Source organism: Gadus chalcogrammus, chromosome 6 (assembly GCF_026213295.1).
Source record: "Gadus chalcogrammus isolate NIFS_2021 chromosome 6, NIFS_Gcha_1.0, whole genome shotgun sequence".
NCBI classification, from domain to species: Eukaryota; Metazoa; Chordata; class Actinopteri; order Gadiformes; family Gadidae; genus Gadus; species Gadus chalcogrammus.
In genome coordinates, this window is record NC_079417.1 from 21,010,685 (window position 1) to 21,032,436 (window position 21,752).

Below are 21,752 nucleotides of genomic sequence, written 5' to 3' on the forward strand. Positions count from 1 at the left end.
TTGAATTGTTTATTACGGCAACTTTTTTTTAACATTACTATCAATGACTAGACAATTAGCTTTTCAATAAAACTATCTCATTTGAAAAGGTCATTAAACCAAGATAAACTTTAAAGAGAAAAAAAAACTCCATCACGGAATCAAAGTAAAGCATCAGATTTATTCAATTTAAATTAAATGGTGCCACTACTGCAACCACGGCAATAGAGAACAAAATGCATTTTTTTTTTTACTCAAAAGGGTAAATGAGTAAAAGTATTTGGAAGAGAGAACAAGATGGATGCAGAGGTCAGGGTTGATGGAGAGCCGGCTGCGGCGGCCGCTCAGGGGGCGGGGTTGAAGGCGCCCCTCAGGTGCCACTGCATGTCTCTGATGCGGCGCACGGACTGGATCTGGGGCAGCTGGGCGCCGAACTCGGCACACTCCTTGTACTCGCCCTTCTCAAACAGGTACTGGAAGCCCCTGTAGCCGGGGTACTGGTAGCCCACCCAGCTGTCGTGGGAGGAGAACAACTCGATTAGGAGTGAACCAATGGGAGACCGGATCAATTAGAGTCATGTAGGATTAAAGATGAGCATTGTGCTCGAAACATCCTGCTGCACAGCAGGGTAAGCACAAGGGTTATTCGTTAATGAATCGGTTGTTATTGTCTTGGTGGCTCCAGTGCAGCGACTATAAGTCTAAAATGTCTAGAGGAGTAAAGGATGTGGCACACTTCTATCGTTCAACCCTGTGATGTACTTTTTCGAGTTGCCACCTTGCTTTGAAACAAGCAGGAAGAAAGGTTTATGAAAGGTGTGTGAGATCGGGAGCAGTGGCCTTACGTCCCGCTCTGGACTCTGACAGAGGACACCTTCTCCTGGTAGCCGTGGCCATGGAAGCTGGGAACATCGTCGTCTATGATCTCGATCTTCTTTCCGGCAAAGCTGGGGTTTTCAAAAAGGACAATCTTGTGCTCCTGGCCATCCTGGGAGAGAGAAGGAGAGAAAACAAAGGGGAGAAAACGTGAGGGAGAGGGAGTGTGTGAGAGGCCCACAAGAGAGGACAACAAAATATGGTTGGTAAGTTGCCTTTGGAGACCTTTAGAATATTGTGAGCGAAACATCTCTCTTCGATCTGTGTGTGGGCGTGTGCGTGTGTGTGTGTGTGTGTGTGTGTGTGTGTGTGTATGTGTATGTGTATGTGTTTGTGTGGGTGTGTGTGTGTGTGCGTTACCACTTTAATGGGGCGGAATGCGAAGAGGGTTTCACTGCGCCTGCTGTTGGTCCAGGAGTCCCAGCGAGGATACTCCCCCTTCTCAAACACAAACTGCTCCCCCTTGCAGCTAGCCTGCTCATATCCCACCCATCTGGAGGGGCACGGGTAGGTGGGGACGGGTAGGGGTTCAAACAAACAGAAGCGCAAGTTAACAGCAAGTAAGCGTCATTAAAAAATAGGCGTACCGTCGCACAATCACTACAAAGGTCTCCCTTTCACTCACCATCTCGCTCCATCGCAATACAAAAACGTTTTTCAATTGGCTCTTTCCTTCACCTTCCCCCCGTCATTCACTCCCTCACTCTTTCTTTCTTTCTTTCTTTCTTTCTTTCTTTCTTTCTTTCTTTCTTTCTTTCTTTCTTTCTTTCTTTCTTTCTTTCTTTCTTTCTTTCTTTCTTTCTTTCTTTCTTTCTTTCTTCCATCCTCTCACTCACTGCCCCAAACATCCTGTCATTTCCCCTTTATGTGCACTCAAAACATTTCCCCTGCGTGTGCAGACATGCGCCCCATAGCTCCCTGCCCCTGCCCGTAGTTGGCTCTAATGTGTGTGGGTGATCACTCACGGTCCGCACAGCACCAGTATGGAGCCCACTTTCTCCACGCCTGCTTCCTGGAGGTTGTTGCAGGGACCAGTCAGCTCATGGCAGCGGCCCTGGAAGTTTTCCTGTTCATAGATAACCAACTATGGGAGAACAGGAAAACAGTGGAACGTTAATTAATCCACACTGAGGACATTTCATGGTCTCGGATCATTTGACGCATGTGACCATGAATTCTGCAATCATCCTGAAAAGAAAGAAAACAATGAAGGCAGATAAGAATGTGAACAAAACAGTTTCAGGAAGGAGGAAGGAAGCTCGATGTTTGAACGAGGTAACAGGGGGATCATTTGTATGATCGCCTGCGTCTCACCTTGAAAGCGCTGGTCCCTGGCTGCTGCTGCTTGGAGGCAGGATTGTGTTGGTCTGTGGCCATGGTGAATGAACAGGGCAGGATAAAACTGTGCACAAAGCAGAGAGAGACAGAGATTCACATTAGTATCCAACTATTAAACAACCATGAACACAACACAATATACATTCAGTCTGTTCAATTCGGATAAATGTGTCCACTTGAAGAATGAGAAGTAAAAATGGGCACAGAATTACAACAAGGCAATATAATTGTTAAAAAGATCTATGAAAAGGTTTTATCCAAACAGAGAGCCCAATGGACTAGTTTTACCAGTGGCTGTCTGATGTGCCAGTGTGCATGGGATGGCACCTTGGCCTCAATATATACAGGTTGGCAGGGGGGGAACTCTGCCGCCAGGGTCCATGTGCACGAGCCAGCCCGTACGCCAGCCTCCAATAGGCCCAGTGGACAGCCACTGCGGGGGTCAAAGTGCACGCCAACCCAATCTCATCCCCCCCCCCCCCCCCCACAAAGTTATTTCATTAGTTGTCAATTTTGCCCAGCCGCTCATTGTTCGATATCCACATGATTCAGCAGAACCAGTGCCAAGAGTCCCACATGTACAATGAGAGGCTAATATGCAACCAGGACGGGAAAGTGAGGGAGAGAGGGAGGGAGAGAGAGAGAGAGAGAGAGGGGGGGGGGGGGGGATAGAAAGAGAGAGGGGGAGAGAGAGAGAGAGAGAGAGAGAGAGAGAGAGAGAGAGAGAGAGAGAGAGAGAGAGAGGGGAGGGAGAAAGAGAGAGGGGGGAGAGAGAGAGAAAGAGAGAGAGAGAGAGAGAGAGAGAGAGAGAGAGAGAGAGAGAGAGAGAGAGAGAGAGAGAGAGAGAGAGTGAGAGAGAGAGAGAGAGAGAGAAAGAAAGGGAGAGAGAGACAGAGAGAGAGAGAGAGAGAGAGAGAGAGAGAGAGAGAGAGAGAGAGAGAGAGAGAGAGAGAGAGAGAGTTAGAGAGAACCATACAGAGAGTTAGAGATAGGGCTGGGCTGGCAGATTGGAGAACAGTGAGCATATCTAAAGTAGAATATTCCATTGTCTACAGGAATATGTTTATGTATGGAAGACATTGCAATTTGTACTGTCACTCCTTTGTTTGGGTATAACACATTATGAGTAAAGCTCTGTTGCTGTGTGTTGTTGTTGTTGTTGTTGTTGTTGTTGTTGTTGTTGTTGTTGTTGTTGTTGTTGTTGTTGAGACAAATACATCAATAATAACATCCTGCGTTGACTCCAACTACGACTAGCATGCAGCTTGGGATCAGTCCCTGCTGTTATGCTGTTGTTATCTTTTAGCAGCTAAATAAACGTAGGTCATATGTGTGTGCCTGGGGCCGGTGCTAGGCCATTAAGTCGAGAGGAGCTGAAGTTACCGAAAAGGATTACATCCTAAAGCATAGGCTCAGACACCCTGAAATAGAAGACCCATCCCAGCCCCCCCAACACCACCAGCTCCTCTCTTAGTGCTTCTCACATCTTCCCCCAGTAACGCCCCTTCCAGTAAGAACAGAAATCGGATCCCTCACTGCTCCAGGGGTACCTGCAAGTGTGACCGTACACTCTGACCTCTCTGGAGGGGGGCAGACGTGTGTGTGTGTGTGTGTGTGTGTGTGTGTGTGTGTGTGTGTGTGTGTGTGTGCCTGTGTCTGTGTCTGTGTGTGTGTGTAAACGGGCTGTTTGCATCTATGTCCGAAAGACTGAATTCCTTTCTGGGGGAAGTCATTACCGGAAGACCTAAACCAGCTCTGAGATCTGGTTTCATGAGGGACACACCTGGTTTGTAGTGTTTTTTTATTTGTCCAGGCTGTTTGTGTGAGCGTCTGACCTCTCCCCTGCAAAAATGTATTGGTTGGAGTTGATATTAGTCTAAAATGGAATCGAACTGAACCTAGAACTTCAGGAATACATCCTGGCCAAGCTCTGCCTCAGATCGGTACAGTCCACTCTGATGGGCTGGATGTTAAAGAGCTCATGTAAAAATTAAACTGTACTGAACGCATCCTAATGATGTGTATCTTTAGATGTTCATATCTGACAAAATAATAGATTCATTCATTTAATTGCTAAATTGAGTTGAAAATAAATGAATTGAAATAAGTACAGATTGATATAAAACAATTTCATAGTTTGTAGCTTTTCTGGAAATCCTAACTGACGACTTAATATAACTTTGCTCAGGAAGCCCTTTGGATGTGAACTGATCCGAAGAGATGAAATCCCAAAAAGTAAGACTTTATCAAGTAGCCCTTTAACTTATTTCTGAGCACAAGGAACACAAAACAACACGTAGTGGATTTAGGACAGGAATGCAGTGCCCTCCCTGCACAGGGAGAGCACTGCATGACCTCATTCTCACTGATGCTCAGCAGATGGGATCAGAGTGGTCTTCAAAAATGGGCCTTTTCCATGCCTTTGATATTTAAACCAACAAAGAACAGACAGGTTAAGAATATATCCTGCCGCAACTTCTGATAACTATTCCAAACCCTTCCTACGACCTACTAGAAAATCTAGTAACATATTATCTAGGAATTGTTTTTTACATGCTTCTTTGGACAAAATACATTTGTTTTTAAAAGAGAGTAATCTTAAATGATAATTTGCTGCTTTGGTTGACCATAGTAATTAATTCATGTAGAGTAAAAACAAAGAGACAGTATTTATATTTTGGTCAAACACATTTTATTTGCCAACATACATAGCACTGTTCACAAGCTGCAATCACCATGTTTAAAGATATGGAAAAAGGCTGGTTGCATAGCAAAGACTTAGAATATGTGTGTGTGTGTGTGTATGTGTGCATGTGTGTTTGTGTGTGTGTGCATCTCGGTGTGTGTGTGTGTGTGTGTGTGTGTGTGTGTGTGTGTGTGTGTGTGTGTGTGTGTGTGTGTGGTTGTGTGCGTGCGTGTGTGTTTGTGCATGCGTGTGTGTTTGTGTGTGCATGTGTGTGTGTTTGTGGCTGGCGGGCTCGGAGGGGCCCCTCTTCAGTTGGCTCCGGCCACTGCAGGGGGTGCGGGTGGTGTGGGGCCCGGGGCAGGGGCCGGTGCGGGCCCTGGGGCGGGGGCCGGGGCGGGGCCCGGTGCGGGGGCAGGAGCGGGGCCCGGGGCCGGGGCCAGGTCGTCGAAGCAGCCCCTCTTGTGCCACTGCATGTCCCTGACGCGGCGGACAGACTGGATCAGGGGCGTGGGGGCCGCCCAGTCGTTCCAGTGCTTGAAGTCTCCGCGCTCAAAGATGTACTGGCGCCCTCTGTAGCCGGGGTACATGTAGCCCACCCATCTAGAGGAACAGGAGTACTTAGAACCAGATAACACTCCTGAATAGACACACACAAGGATGGGTTCCATATAAAGGGATTAATATGAAGATATTCCCTTTGTTGTACAACCGAATCCAAAGCTTCACTGCAATATCGATTACAATATGCTGAGAGCATACGTTCCTTCTCATGCATGGCCCCAGGTGGGAATCAATCAAACCCCTAATCCTGACAGTTGTGAGGTCATGCTCTGCCAATGAGGTTATTGAGAAGATGCTGAACATGTGGACCGAGTGGAGTGTAGGAGAGGCTCTTACGTTCCGTTCAGAGCCTTGGCGCTTCCCACGCGGTCGTGGAAGCCATGTCCCCACAAGCTGGGAACGTCGTCCTCCACAATCTCCATCTTCCTCCCGGCGAAGCCCTCTTCCTCAAACAGGTGGAGTTTATGCTCTGCGCTGTCCTGAAGAATCAAACACGGATAATCATTCATTCACTAACGCACTTTAGACACACACTTTAGTCAAATTTGAAAGTGTTATTAAGAATAAAAATGAAACAATATCTAAAATACTGCCCTCTCTTTCTGCACCCAGATTTCCAGTTTATTCTATATATTCTATGTATATAACTTGATGAATGCCATGTAACATTACAAAAAACACACAAATGTCTGCCAGGAATGGAACAGCAGCTTTCCGGAGGAGGGACCCACCACTTTGAGCGGTCTGAGGGACAGCAGGGAGGAGCTGCTCTGGCTGCTGGTCCAGCAGTTCCAGTGGGGGTATTCTCCCCTCTCTAGAATGAACTGCTCGCCAATGAAGGCCTGGCACTCATAGCCCACCCAGCTAACATCAGGGAACAGGACAAGGGGGGATGGGAGGGGAATATACACAGAATAAGAAGGGGATAACATTGAACTGCATTTGATGCTTCCAGTTGAATGATTGCATTCTTCACCACATTGGACTAAAATGCGATGTTTTCTTGCCTTAATGTTGATGGGTCTTATAATGTAACATGGATACGTGAGCAGGTCGGTCAGGTTCAGCGTTAGTTACTTACGGTGCCTGCTCCACTATCAGCGAGCCCACCTTCTCAAGACCCGTCTCCGTCACATCGTTCAACTCAGCGGAAAGCTCCACCTTGCGTCCCCGGAAGTTTCCATATTCAAACAGCACCACCTGGATTAGGGTTTCAGGGTTGGGGAGGAGGGGGGGGGGGGACTGTTTACATCACACTGAAGGGTACACCTGCTGAAAACAAATGTGACTACAGAGCGTGAGAGCATTGAAAAGAGTAACATAGAGGGAGAGAGAGAGAGAGAGCGAGAGAGAGCGAGAGAGAGAGAGAGAGAGAGAGAGAGAGAGAGAGAGAGAGAGAGAGAGAAATAACTAGATAAGACAGTGTGATGAAGGGGAAAACAAAGACTTTCAAACTGTGTTTTTGAAAAGGTTTTGGTGATTAACTACACATGAAGAAAGGTCGGGGTCGGTGGGTGTGGATGCGGTCCCGCTGGGTCTGCTGGTACCTTGTAGGTAGCCACAGCCCCGCCCTGGCTCGTCCCAGGGTGCAGCTGCTCTGGGGCAGTGCTCTGCTGGTCAGACATCCTGTACTCCTTGTGTCCTGCCGAAACACACACACACACACATGTACACAAACGCATTAAGTCATGCACACACACACACACACACACACACACACACACACACACACACACACACACGCATGAAGGCACGCACACACACACAGTTAACAGTTTCAGAAATATGTTAATCAGCACATGATTGCACGCTCTCTCCTTGAGGGGTCTTCTTCCTGAGGTTGTCCATCATAACAAAAAGCCCCCCCCCCCCCCCCCCAGTCGTTGATACTTCTAAAACAAACACCTAAGATCTCAAGGACGTAGTAATAAAACAATTCAGTAAAAATTCAGTCCAAGGTGGTCATCCAGATCACAACAGACTCCTTCCTTCGCCCTCCGAGCCAGTTCAAGGCCGAACAGAGACCCCGACACATCGTCATCACACAGTGGGGGTCCGGCGTTACCTGGATCTGCGCGCTAGTGATTAGGCAGCGGCTCTGCGTTGGTGAGTCTGCGTTGGGAAGTTTGGAAGGGACGGTGACACATGGGAGGACAGGAGCAGTGGGGGGGAGGGAGGGCGTATTTATGGTTTATATCTGGCCACAACAGCAGAAAACAGCCAGAGCTGTTGATGCAGCATGTCTGCCACTCACATTGTGTCCGTTCCTCTGCCTCTCAATAGGCAGCTGTGTTGGCACGCGGCGGCCTGCCCGCCTCACCGCCATGTGTGGAGCAGCGGGACAGCGAGCCAAGAAGAGGATTGGGGAAAACAGCCCCGCTCAGCACAAACACCCCACACACACACACACACACACACACAGGTTAGCATAGACCCCACCCAGCCCGCCTGCCCCCGTCTGGCCCGCACCCAGCTTCCTCAGACGCACCCGTAACCACATTCAGGCACATATCAATGCCTTTATAATTGTATTATTATAAGCCCTTATCTAGTAGTTTAACCAAACTATCACAACAAAAACCTTTCTGCCGATGGTTCTGTGAATATTAAGATGGAAATATTGGCACCTATCATGTCGTTTGCACACCTTATTAATATGAGGTGGATTATGATTGTGATATGGAAATAAGAATCACTCAAGACATAACCAGTCTGTAGCTCACTGCATATATATCTTTATTAAGAATTTAAACTTTAGGACACTGGCCAGTACAACACAGTGCAAATATAAATCTGTTACTTTCAAATAAAAAGAAAAATAATGAACATGATCATGAATAAAAACATAAAAAACAAATCAATTTTTTTTCCGTGTACGAGAGAAATAAAAAGTAATTTACAGACGTATCGAGGAGGGGGGGAGATTGATAAAAAAAACTGATAGAGACTTGACGGAGTCAACATCCAGTTGCATTGCAGTAAGCATTTCTATACCGCAGATCCCCCCAGATGATGGTTGACTGCCCAAGGGTGGCCGACTGCACACGGGTGGAGCAGAGGTGGTGCTGCAGCGCATTAAGTGACGTAGTGCTTGGTGGATGTTGGAGACCGACTAAAGAAGGGGAGGACGAGGAGGAGGGCTAACTATGTTCATCTCGAGTTTTGAAGATTTTCAAAAGAGTGAATGTTTTTGTCTCGTAAGAGGCCTTTAAGTCTCATCCCTCACTCATGTGGTTCATCTCATGTGATGTAGTGATTTGCTCTTGAGCAAAGATACAGGGGGGGGGGGGTGGGGTCCAAGGGAATACAACAAGGCAGCAGGAGCTAATGAACGTCATGTAGTGAATGGATCAAGTTTCCCCGCCCTGGGAGATGATTGACTTACAGAGAGGATTCCCTTTGTTCACTCAGTGCTCAAGAAAATCAGCATTTAACAGTGTTACTTAAAGTAAATGCATACACACATATGGGCCACTTCTTTCCGCAACTTACTTAGGATAGAGAAAATAAAAATGATTAACCCGTAGAATACAAAAATAAACAGTGGCGCCGAGACGCCTTGTTAGAATGTAGAAGAGTGTTACATGATTGAAGACCCAACCGGCCTCTATAGTGTTGACAAAAAAATAGTGTTTATACAAATACAGCATTTAGCAGGGTAACGCACAACACCCCCCAGCTGGCAGGGACATCTGCCGCGGCGCTGGGGTCCGATCATGTGGAATGTTAAGCTTATGGATATGCTTCTGTGTGCAGTGAGCAGGTACGAACACGTCCACAACCATCGGTACGCTCACTGAATACAAGGAAGACTGAACGCCGGCAGAGGACTGGAGAGCCCTCCAAACCGGGAATACTGAAGCACTACCGGGTGGTCGGGTGGCGTTGTCGGGTGGCGTTGTCGGGTGGCGCTGCTCACGCTATTCCCAGACGACCGTTCTCTGGAGTGCAGCCAGACAGGACATTCTTTTTTTGCTCGTCTTTTGTGGTCGTGGTCGGTGATAAAGTGTAAAAGATGATGATTAATCGGTGATGAAGCAATAAGATATTCAATGTTTTCGTCGTGCCATCCGTTTGACACTCTCAGGGGAGAAGGAAAGCAAAGGCACCGTGCAAAAATATCTGATCCTGTTTTTCGGAAATAATAAAAAAGGAGTAGAAATGCGTTAGCAGCATCAGCAGTAGTAGAATCTACTCCAAACATCTCTCTGGCCCGGGGTCCAGGGTCAAAGGTTAAGGCCTCCGTTTCGTTCAGAGATTCTTGGGTTTTAAGGCCACCTGGAGGAAGGAGAGAGGACATATATCAACACTGGATCTTAACCACAGCAAGGAGAGAGAGAAAGAGAGAGAGAGAGAGAGAGAGAGAGAGAGAGAGAGAGAGAGAGAGAGAGAGAGAGAGAGAGAGGAGAGAGAGAGAGAGAGAGAGAGAGAGAGAGAGAGAGAGAGAGAGAGAGAGAGAGAGAGAGAGAGAGAGAGAGAGAGAGAGAGAGAGAGGGAGGGGCGAGAGGGAGTGAGAGTGAGAGAGAGACCGAGAAAATAATAAAAGAGAGGAAAGAGTAAGTGAAGGGGAAAACAAAAAGGAAATGGACCAATGAACCGTCTCCCTTACCTTCTTATCTATTTAGAATCGTCGTAGTCATACTGACTCAGTCTTTTCTTGGATTTCAGCTCTTTGAGCCACTGAGGAGAGTCCTCCAAACTGAATAAAATAAAATAAATGAAAATGAAATTATATCACATTCAGGAGAGTGCTTAACAGGAGTGAACATGAGGACAAACATAATTTCCTTGAAAAACCCTTCCTACCCGTTCTCTCTACCACCAGAAGGGGGCAGCACACGCGTGGCCCGTGGGAGGAAGGGGGACTTGGGCGATCGAGACAACTGGGAGGGAGAGGGAGTCCCCACATCGACCAGGTTGTCAGAGTCGGCCCTCTTCTTCAGCTGCGACTGGGGACATGAACCGTACAATTGAATTAACCCACACTGAACCCTAATCACCACTTACAGCCTTACGAGCAGGGCTGCTTTGGGTAGGTCCATTCGCCTCACCTTGAGAGCGGAAGGGTCCATCCCAGGGAACAGGGGGATCCTCTGGGGCTGGGAGACTGCATTGGTTGTGGAGCGGGGCTCCACTTCTCTTGTCTGCTCCTCAGGGTCCTCCTTGAACTCCGGCTTCTCATCTGTCATCAAAATGGAGGTGTCACATTCTAAAGGGAATACATTAATATATTCACACACTTTCTGTCGAAGAAAGGTACGGCCTTCAGAAAACCCTCTATTTAATTCAAATGAAAACGACAAATGCTTAATTTCGAGCGTCACTCGTTTTGTGAGTTTGGAAGCAGAGTGAGGGAACGGACGATGAAGAGCAGACTGAAGCCTACCTGTGGAGTCTCTGAAGCGCCAGTCGTCGGTGGCTCCGCCCTCTCCCTGGGGCGGGGCGGTCCTGGTGGGGCGGGACCGCGGGGCCCGTCTCTTCCCCAGCTGGGCCCTGGAGCGCAGCACGCTGGTGTCAAGCAGCACCGTGGACACCTGCTCACCAGGGCCAAAGGGACAGAAGGTTAGAAAAGACATCAGAAATAATAATACGTTTAATAATAATATATTAATATTAATAATCCTGTGTGATCATCATCGCCGTTTGCTTAAGAATGTGTTTATTTATCAGCCTTTATTATTGAGATTTCAACGGTGATAAACAAGGCTGTTGATTGGAGCGTGTCCCCTGGCAGCACCCCTCTCTAGAGCTTAGATCAGGCCAAGAAAATCAAGCCCGACCCGGCCCGAGCCCGTGCACGTTCTGTCCGAGGCCGGCCCAACCCGACACATTAACTGTAATTATTAGCCCGAGCCCGATTTCAACCCGACATTTTTTTTAATACATGTACGGTAACTTTGTACACATTCGTTACTAGGCCTACTCTGCTAAATATATATGCAAGGGATAATGTATAGAACGCCGGTCATTATCGGGAATATAAGCCCCGACAGGGCGAACAGGACACCGACGCGCAGCGAAGGTGTCTTGCTTTGCCCTGAAGGGGCTTATTTTCGATAATGACCGGCGTCGTTCTATACATTATCCCAAGGCTACTTGCCAAAACGAAAAAATAACTTCACACGGTGTGTCTTTTTACAATTTATTCGTTACCATCATTCGTAGTGTTGATCAGCAGAGAAATAATTTGTCCGCAAAGACGGTGTCGTCGCTTAGCAACGGAACACGCTGGGGTTGACAAGTTACCGGACTACTACCCATGCAAGTGAACGGAGCGTTCCACGGCATTGAGAAGACCCGTGTAATAAAGGCCTATAATATTTCTGTTCATGGCATAAATTTCTCCTCAGATTAGGCCAATAAAGCAATGATAAAAAAAATAATAATAACGCTCGATCAAAGGCCCGGCCCGACCCGGCCCGAGGATAGTGGCGGGAAAAATATCGGCCCGACCCGGCCAGCGAGTCGGGTCGGGTCGGGCTCGGGCAGAGAATCTAAACGCTACCTCTCTCTAAGAGAGAGGGATACGTGGGTGCGGGGTTGTTGGGGTACGGGGGTGCGGGGTGCGGGGTGCGGGGGTACGTGCCTCTGGTAAGGAGAGCTGCTGGCTCTCGGCCGGGGTTGTCGGGGACAGACCAGCAGAGCCGTCCAGCTCGGAGGGCAGGCCATGGTGGGCCGGCGTGTGGGAGGGAGAGGGCTTCCCTGGCGAAGGGGAGAGGGCGCCGTCTGAAGTAGGCGTGGCCGGGGTCAGGCTACAAACCGGGGTCAGGGAAAAGACAAAAATGATTAATTTTGGTTAATGTTGTAATTGTTCCATTGTTATTAGTATTATTATGATTATGAAACTGCACTTAAAATGTTGTGTCAGCAATGTTGGGTGACGTCACTTCAGTTTGCATTTGAAGCGAGATCCCAAACAAACAGAGCCAGCTCGCCCTTCCCTTCTGTGTTTCTTGCACCCAGTAAAAACTATCATAAACGCAGCGCAAAAAAACCCCACAACACCCACCCCTTGTCGGTGATTGGATCGAATACTATTTATTTTGGTTATGAGTGGTTGGTAGTACCCTTTGTTTTTGTGTACGATCTCAGAGCATAGGCTGCCTACAGAGACACGTTTTTTGGACGGCCTGCTTATGGGGCGGGCAGCTAGCGGATCGTGAGGAAAGATCAGATGAATGAGATCATTTATTTTTCGGCCTAGAATCGCCGATACAACCTTTAAACTGATACACATAAAAAGCAATATTGCAATGACACAGTATGGCCACAAGGGGTCAGTTGATGCCTGGTGGCCTGGAGAGAAAAGCGACTAATGAATTTAAGGGGAGATGTGAGCTGTGTCGCGAGGCCAAGGCAGGTAATTGGCATCATTGCCCTGCCAAGGCGTCTCCGGTCCCGTAGGAGTGAGATGGTCCAACGAGGCTGCGGCCAACGGTGACATCATTCTGACAGTTGCGGTTCTTTTATACAATTTACAAAAAAGAAGAGATGTGTATAATGACATTATTATTTTGATTTCTTTGACATTGTTAAATAGACGAGGGCTGATGTTCAAAGGAGACACTAGACGCTAAGTCCTACCTATTTGTCTCGAGGCCACATGAGGATCCGTTACATCGGAACAAACGTAGACAACAGATCGGGAAGAAGTGCAGCCGACGACAACAGCAGCTTTGAAAGACAGCACTGCTCCCAAATCAGACCCTTATTTAACGTTTAATCGGGAACCATGGCGGACGAAGGAGAACATCTCTGCTCCAAAATACGCTCTTGAGAGAGAGATCTTGTTATTTGAGGAAGAGTGGTTGAACCTTTGTGGGGCTATTTAAAAACCATAAGCCTTTAAAGGGGAAATATTCTGAAAACAACACTTTTCCTGGGATTTGGGGTGTTGTTTTGGGTCTCTGGTGCTCCCCACAGACTTCTTTCAAAGTTTGTATAAACTTTGAAAAATGTCTGTACATGGTTTCTTGAGTGAGATATGCATTTCTGAATTTACCCCGCCTAGTTACCAAACGAGAGAGTCCGTTTCGGTGCCCCCTCCTACGTAGGAAGATAGATTAATATTACCTCCCACTTCCCAATCCCTCTCCAATCAGAGCATAGCTAACATTTTGTGGACCAGTGGACGAGCTCTGGGCGGAGATGTTTAAGCATTTCAGAAGCAGGGATATTCCATACAAAAATAGATGTCTAATTTGTCAGTTTGCCATGTGACTGCCTTGCAGGGAGTCCAGAGCTTCGGCGGCCGTCTGGCAGCTCCGGCGGGGGGAGCTCGGTGGTAGTCTGGCAGCTCAGCTCCCGGAGTACAATCCCTTTCTCCTCCATGTCGCAGTTCAATATGGACTTCAGAGTCAAGGCCAAAGTTCCGTTGCCCCAATTCTTCTCAACCATGGCCGAGATAATCCCCACTACGAGTCTTTACTTGTTGGGGAAGTACCAGAGACGTCAGACGCAGTCTTTATGATTCATATTATCATCCGAGGCGCACATACCTTTTGGCCGCGATATTAGATATATTATAAAAATACCAATGGAGGCTTCTCCAGTGAGGAGAGGGAGGAAGATCCTCCTTAACATTGAGAACAAAATATGTAGGCTAGGTTGTCCAGTCTACTTTAAGGAATTAATGACCTTAAATAGGACTACTTTAATGCCTTTGTATGCGTTATGTTCGTTTCCCTCGGTAAAGGGACATAGCACCCCCTATCGCCTATTGACAATTACTTCAGGGAGGACGTTCCTCCCTCAGCCTCCATTGACTCCCATTCATTTGCCCGAAAGTGTTGGCGGCCGGTGAATAACATGGGGTTCAATGGGAGAGAGGAGGAAAGTCCTCCTCTGAGTGGGTGTGACTAGCTCAGGGATCTGGATCCCGCCTACGTCTATTCACGAATAGGCTGGAGCCCTGGTTGTGCTATGAACCAATAAGCAGGAGTCCTGGCTGTGGAGCAGCCCGGAGGGAGGGGTTAACCCCTGAAGTCTAGGCTACGAGAACCAACGAACCCGCTCAGTCGAATGCCTCGTTTCCACCGAGCAGTGCGCTACTGTTATATTGACGTTTCCGTAGCCCGCGGGCTCCAAAGGGCTGCCCGCGGCCGGGCGACGGAGCCCGCGTGGAGGATTGACCTGATCTGTAAATGAAGTCCCTCAGTCTTAATTGGCTTAACACCATGACCCACATTCTGAAACACCCATTAACATCCACATTTGCCTGAAACAATGACGGTCTGCGTCAGTCTGAGCCTACGGGGACGTGTACTTGTGAGTGAGTGCGTGTGTGTACCTGTCGTCCGTGTGCAGGCCCGTCTCCCAGGTGCCGTACTGGCTGTCCGACTCCTGCACCAGCGTGTCGGGGTCCTTCAGCTCCTCCTCCCCAGACCCCTGGTGCTGCAGCTTTACCTGGAGGGAGGGAGGAGGAACAAGAGAGAGGGGGAGGGAGGGAGGAGGAACAAGAGAGAGGCAGAGGGGGAGGGAGAGAGCAAAAGAGGGAGAGAGAGGGAGAGAGGGAATGAACAAAATGTTAGCACGGCGCTAAAGTGATGTGTGCAAGACCATTTCATAATTTTGTCCCAAGCGTGACCCAAAAGTAGTGGTACCAGTACTGGCAGTGGTAATGGTCCTGCTGAACGGGCCCAGAAAACATAGAAAGCCGTCCCGCCCACAGAGAGACTCTTTCATTTCTGTTTGGAGCACATGTGAGAATCCTATCTTCATATACTGTATACCACCAAGTGGCCAGAAGAAATCTTAACGATTTGCATTTTTCTGAAAGGATATGTGGAATATAAATGTTTCTGAAACACAAATCCACGTAATAGATGTTTCTATAAGTGTACCACAGGAAGTCATTCACAAAGCACAGTGTTTCCCATACATAGACCTCTATGTGGCGCAGCGCCACAGAATCAACACCGAGCGCCACAAATTGTTTTAGTTTTTTCGCGATTTGGAAGGATCGTTCCGTTCATTCATCTCCGCATAGCACTCTTTCTCCCTGTCATTCTCTTTTACACACGCACACAGAGACAAGCGCGCATACATGCCAATGGTGCGCGGGTACACTACCACTTATTGGATAAACCCGCATATCACTGATACATGCACACGCACTGACAGCGGATTCTCAACGCGCCTACAAAGGAAAACCCGAAGCACAACACATTGCTACCTGGTCTTTGGGAAATACTGAAGCATCATTACCTCCATCTCCGTACAAAGTTATGGCGTGACGCGGGCCCATTTTGGACCCCAAACTTTTAAATTGTGTCCACATGCCAGTTGTGATAATACACCCAAATGCTAATCCCTCCTTCTCCATCCATCTCCATTTTATGACAGAGCCTCTCACAAGTGTGGTCCGCAAGACCTAGTGAACGTGAATATGGAGTGAAAGGCAGGTTTGGAGTTTTGGAGGAAGGGTCTGGTATGCGGCTCAGAGTTAGGGGGACAACGCTGTGCCTTTCTTTTCCCCCGTTTTAACCCTAATGGGTTAAAACTAAAGGCCAAGTTCCTGTCACCTTTTAAGATAAATTTATAGCAAGGGATTTTATTTCCAAAGCGTTTCAAAGCAGCGTTTGATGAGCTTTGGAATTCCCTTCCTGTAGGGCTAGAGCCCCAATATGGATATTGCTGGTAAAGCTTAAGGCCCTGATTAATTTAAAAGACAAGTCTATCTTATCACAAGTCCCTCTGGGCTCCCCATTAATAGTGTGTTGTTTTTACTCTTCGGCAGTCCTCTCAGGGAGGGGCATCACTTCCTGTTGGGCGAGAACCACCAAATAGATAACCTTGTATGTCCTTTAGGCCCTCCTTTACATAAAACAGACCACAGGACTCTGGCTCATTCTCAAGTTTGCTACACCCACCGATTACATCCATTCTTGCTGGGCTAGAGCCTCCAAATGTATTATTTTAGTTGAGTGGCATGCCCTCATTCAAATCAAAGTGTCCAGTAGGGGTGCAATTAAATATATGCAGCTTGCCATGATCATTGCACTCAACAACAGAATAAACCAGTACACACGAGGATGATGAGAACAGACCTCACGCATATGAGGGGTAGCACTCGGGGGTCTCAGATATTGATAACTTAAGTAATTCATTAATTAAAATGATATTGCTAACTGCATAAATGGGTACCTTGAAGGAGACATATTTTGGCGTTTTCACAACAAGTTAACTTAGTAATCGAGTTCCAGAAAACATGTTTTTGAAGCTGTTTGCTGGAAACAGCTTTTAGGAAAAAAGATCTTGCCTACAGCTATTCCCCTGCGTTTCAGTCCCTTCAGAATGCCCTGTTTCTGGTGTCTGTAGCTTTAACGCTTATGAACTGCGGCCCATTGACCAATGACCTGTCAGACTGAACCACAGCATGGAGGAGAAGGGATTGTTGCCGTTTGCGGACTCCTGGAGCTCTATATCTATATAATATAATATAATAATAAAATTATAAATGGGTATTTATATAATATTTTATCTAATATCACGGCCAAAAGCTATGTGCGCCTCGGATGATATTATTATTATATTATGAATCATCAAGACTGCTTTTGACGTCTCTGTCACTTTCAAAACAAGTGAAGACTCGTAGTTGGGGTTATCTCGGCCATGGTTGAGAAGATTTGGGGGAAAGGAACTTTGGCCTTGACTCTCTGAGGTCCATGAACCGCGACATGGAGGAGAAAGGGATTGTATTCAGGGAGCTGAGATGCTGAACTGCCGCCGAGCTTCCCGCGCCGGAGCTGCCGCCGAAGCTTTGGCCGAAGCATATATACAGAATATATGCGTGCATGTCACAGAAAATTAAATGATGGCCATAAATAGTAAACAAGCGCATATCAATATATACGAGAACTGGGAGCTGTGGGGTTCCGAACATTCATAACCAGAAAATAGCCTAGCCCATTTCTATTCTCAAAAAACACTAAGCTCATGAAAGGTAACACTTATAAAAAGAGTACAGTACGGTATGCTTATGTACACATATCTAGAAAGATGAATCAATTGAAAACGTATTGTTGTTCGAAAATGTTGAGATTCAACGTTTCCACGGCTGACAGTAAAGTATGTGATACGTCAGTTTCCCTCTGGTGACTGGGGTGAAGAGCAACACATGCCTGCGAGCCTCTCTGCTGCTGTGGCAGAAACAGTGGCTGCTAGTTTCACCATCGCCCAGTGAAGGGCTGGGCAGCAGCTCAGGGGACATGCAGGCGTTTACAAGGCTGCCTGTCCCGCGTTCACGCAGCTCGATTGAACGTGCTTGTCTGAGCAAAGTGTTGGTGAGATTAGGGATCCTCACGGAGATAATGGGGGAGAACAGAGGACGAGAGAGACACAGGGAGGGACTGCAGGAGAGGGAGGGAGGGGGGGATACAGTGACAGCAGAGCAGACAGAGAGTAGCAAGAGTGAAAGAAAGGTAGACATGCATAAAGGGCCAGTAAGTTGAAGAAAGACTGACCGAGACAGCTAGTCAGGGGGACAGACAGCGAGTCAGGACAGAAAATCAGACAGAGACGGTGAGTCAGAAGGATAGAGAGAAAGACAGAGATGGAGATAAAGAGACACAGAGAGAAAGTGAGACAGTACAGACCGAGTTGAAGGGGTGGGCCTTTTAGAGTGCCCTCTGTGTCTAGTGATGCGAGCGTCTTTTAATGAGACTGACAACAGAGAGCTCATTGTCCTGGAAGCCATCAAACTGCAGCCAACGAGTAGAGGCATGAACCAGCCAACCGACGAGAACCATACCTGTGAGTGAGTGAGTGAGTGAGTGAGTGAGTGAGTGAGTGAGTGAGTGAGTGAGTGAGTGTGTGTGTCTTTCGTCCTCATTGAACGCTCCTCGGATCGAGAATGCGTTTGAATATCTACGTCAACATCTCACGATGAAACACCCTTGCAATGGCTCAGGAACACCGGAATTAATAAGTAATCAAGATCTGCAACAGAGGCTTTCTTTCCTCCAAAAGGTATGTTTAAGACGGAGGCTTTGCTGTGTAATGAAGTAATGACACTTCATTACGCGTCAATGAAAATAACTCAAGTTTTGAGTCAGATTACGACTTCTACCTTTTAAAGACTCACAGAGGAATACAGGCAGAGAACAATGCTGCAGGATGCCATTGGTCAGTTCAGCCTTTCCGGTCAGGCGGAGCAGGGGCCGCTGAGAGCCGTCAGTGCGATGTGGAGCAGCGCTACCTCTGGTACTCCTTGTGCTCAATGACACTCTTGAAGTCCCCGTCGTCCCCAAATAGCAGGGTAGCACACTCGACCACACAGGCACACACACACACCTCCAATCCAACTATTGATACAATGGATATCTAGCAGTTAAGGATATGTTGGGGGACTGGTCGGGTCAGTGATTAGTATTTAACCTACACAAATCCATAGAGAATTGGCTGCTGCCGCAAGTTACTACGTTGATGGACAGGAAGGATAGCTAGGCCTGACTGAAACAACATTCAGACAGATTAAAACCCAAGGTGAAAACATTGAGGTGATGCATTAGCAAGATTAAATGTCCCGTGGTGTGCACATTTAATTTGCTGTGGGTGTGTGCATGCATGTGGGTGTGTGGGTGTCTGTACGTGTGTGTGTGCGCGTGTGCGTGCAGCTTCTACACACCCAGCACCCACCTGCCGTATCGAACACACACACTCACAGGTTAAGACATGTCGGGAGACTCAAACCTCCTCATCCGACTGACTCACTCACACAGGGGCAGACGAGGCGTGGCGTTTAGTTATTCTTAATCAAAAGGTGCAGCACTCCACACTAGGCCAGTGTATTTGCATTTCCACTTGGGGGCGGATGAATGCATGCGTTCCTCTGTGTGAGAACCACTCTGTTGACAAGCAGAACAGGAGCGGCCCTGCGGACCGAGGGAGCCAGGCCATCCATCAAGGACCCAACAGCACTGGTCATCCAGACATAGGCCGGCCAGCTCCGCCTAACAACGTTAGCCAGAGGCAGCCTCCCTCCCCGACCGCCACCCCAGGAAGGGTGCGTCAGCACAGCAGGACAGAACAATGAGTGGATGGATGGAGGGAGGGATGGTGGAACAATTAAGAGAAGAATAGATGGGAGGTTTGACCAGCGAGAGAAGGGGCTAAGCGATGACGGGGAAGCGGTTTCTTGAGGGGTCAAGAGAGACCGCAAGCTCATGATGATAGATGGTGAATGGTAAATGGACCACGTTTATACAGCGCTTTTCTAAACACAGGCCACTCAAACAGCTTTACATAAATTGACTCACATTCACCCATTCATCCACACATTCACACAGCGAAAGCCAGCTCTTTGGGAGCAGTTATGGTGAGGTGTCAAGATCATTATGATCTTAAATCCAAAAAAGCTTAATGACTTGGGAAACTGTGTGTATGAAAGTTGCAAGTTAATAAAACGATAATTATCAAAAAGACAGTCAATCATTTCAAAGAGGTACCGTCAAGGAGATCTGACTTTAACTGTTAATGTGGCTGCCCAAAAATCCATAGGCTGGAACATGTTGTTCAACATCAAGCACCTACATCAATCTACTCCTCTGCTGAGTCTGCCAAAGAGGAAAACAGTTCCCTGCGCACTCCCCAGCACATTAGTCCGATCGATGGCAATATCCAGGAGATGATTTAAAGAAACAGTCCCCTGAGGCCTAATCTACATGTTGACCTCTGACCCCAGCTTGGGTAACAAAACAAACGGCAATACCTTCTTGGAACATACGGAGAGCAGCAAATCCTGTCGTAATGCAGAGCATAACAGTATGTACTTGGAATGCAATAGACCTGACTCGGCTTAGACTTAGGAAGGACCCCAGTCTGACTATGGGGCTATTTTGGGCTGGGGGGGGTCTTATGTTAGGGACTAAGTTGAAGTCCACTTGGTTTGTATAGAAGACTAACATCCAAGGAGTAGAGGACCGTTGGGCACTCCAGCTGCGTACCTCAGAAGCCCAACAGTGGAACGGACATGTTCCTTGAATCGAAAGGACCGCGAGTCAAGGAGTGGCTGACAAATAAGTTATCAGCCCCTCCCTATTGACCGTTGGTGTCGTAAAAACGCCAACGGTAAAAACTGAATGCAATCTAATCATACACAGTCTTAATCGATGTGGTGTTACCTGACTCACCGCAGCAACTCAGGACTAATGGAACGATTTGACACAACAGTCAAAACATCGGGAAATACTAAGTTGCTGCAGCCGAAAACCTCTTGTGGGTCACCAGCCTAACCAAGGCCCTGTCTTGTATACTGCCACCAAAAAGACTGACCATCGACCTTGTCCACACTTCATTCCATCCCTAGTCACCACCGGCAACACGATCCAGGAGGCAGAGCAGCGACGAGGATGCACAGCAGCAAACCGGACAGCCGAGGTCAGGACAAGTGGAGGACAGTGCAGTGCAGAGACAGCGATCCGCGCACCACAACACAAGTAATAAAAGGCTCCTCCGTGCACCACAAGCAGAGACGATGACGCAAACCAGCGTCAGACACCCTACGGCAAGGGGACTGGCCTGTACCTGCCAAAGACGTACAGCAAAGCATCTCACTGATCGAACTACGATTAAGAACATTGCGGATGGTAAGCCGTCTTAAACATTTTTCCGGTAGAAGTACGCGTGGAGCCCCCCCCTCCCCCACAAAGCCTGTTCCTGGGGGGGGGGGGTGGGGGGTGATTCTGGTGTTGACGTGTGGTGCGTCTTACGGCGGTGGGGGTGTTGGGCGCCGTGGTGCGCCGGCGCAGCGACAGCCGCTGCTGGCTGCGCAGCGAGAAGCGGCGGAACGACTCGCGGCTGCGGGAGGCCAGCGAGCGCAGGGAGTTCGTCCTCTTGAAGCCGCCGCCGCCGTCGCCCCGGGGGCCGCCCACGGCGCTCAGGGCCCCCTGCAGGGAGCGCCGCACATTGCCCACCCAGCCCGTCAGGTGGGAGTGGGCCACGGTCAACTTGTCCCCGAGGTAGTCCATGGCGGTTTGGGGGCACGGGCAGAGGGGCTTGGTGGTCTTGTCTGGATCCAGATGTGGCGTGAGGTTGTCGGGTGTTGCTCTGTTTTAGGGTTGGTCGCCCCTTCCCTGTGCGGCTCTCTGCGTGGGAGACGGTGAGGTCATCGCTAAGCTAGTTCAGGAGATCCAGATGAACGGCACTTAAGCCCCCTCCTCCCCCCCCCCCCCCCCCTCTCACACACGCACACACACACACACACACACACACACACACACACACACACCCACCCTCTGGGCTACGGAGTGGTGCGTCTCGACAGGCCCTTCTTCAGGCCGGTCCTGCTAGTAATCAGAACTCCACGCCTTGC

General features: G+C 48.4%; 3 protein-coding genes across 4 annotated transcripts in view; all 3 read right to left on the reverse strand.

Moving 5' to 3' along the window:
• Window positions 1–84: 84 nt before the first annotated feature.
• Window positions 85–2,232, reverse strand: crybb2 (crystallin, beta B2). The gene is made up of 5 exons (XM_056593290.1): window positions 2,170–2,232; window positions 1,821–1,939; window positions 1,216–1,348; window positions 825–967; window positions 85–492 (listed from the first exon to the last, which is right to left on the reverse strand). The coding sequence occupies exons 1-5, from the start codon at window positions 2,230–2,232 to the stop codon at window positions 324–326; spliced, it is 627 nt and encodes a 208-aa protein (XP_056449265.1). The 3' UTR covers window positions 85–323.
• A 2,955-nt stretch (window positions 2,233–5,187) lies between these two features.
• On the reverse strand, window positions 5,188–7,771 carry LOC130384632 (beta-crystallin B3-like). The gene is made up of 7 exons (XM_056592923.1): window positions 7,695–7,771; window positions 7,506–7,552; window positions 6,988–7,082; window positions 6,522–6,640; window positions 6,172–6,304; window positions 5,777–5,919; window positions 5,188–5,479 (listed from the first exon to the last, which is right to left on the reverse strand). Exons 3-7 carry the CDS (start codon window positions 7,063–7,065, stop codon window positions 5,188–5,190), a joined length of 765 nt encoding a protein of 254 aa, XP_056448898.1. The 5' UTR covers window positions 7,066–7,082; window positions 7,506–7,552; window positions 7,695–7,771.
• Window positions 7,772–8,153: 382 nt separating this feature from the next.
• The window catches only part of si:ch73-138n13.1 (protein PRRC2C), a 28,926-nt gene continuing 15,327 nt past the window's right edge, over window positions 8,154–21,752 (reverse strand). For both annotated transcript variants that reach the window (XM_056592508.1, XM_056592510.1), the window contains 7 exons: window positions 14,730–14,845; window positions 12,027–12,192; window positions 10,827–10,974; window positions 10,492–10,622; window positions 10,247–10,389; window positions 10,050–10,139; window positions 8,154–9,718 (listed from right to left, as the gene is read on the reverse strand). In XM_056592508.1, the coding sequence (XP_056448483.1) occupies window positions 10,058–10,139; window positions 10,247–10,389; window positions 10,492–10,622; window positions 10,827–10,974; window positions 12,027–12,192; window positions 14,730–14,845 (786 nt within the window). In that variant the 3' untranslated portion in view covers window positions 8,154–9,718; window positions 10,050–10,057. The remainder of the gene's footprint in view (window positions 9,719–10,049; window positions 10,140–10,246; window positions 10,390–10,491; window positions 10,623–10,826; window positions 10,975–12,026; window positions 12,193–14,729; window positions 14,846–21,752) is intronic.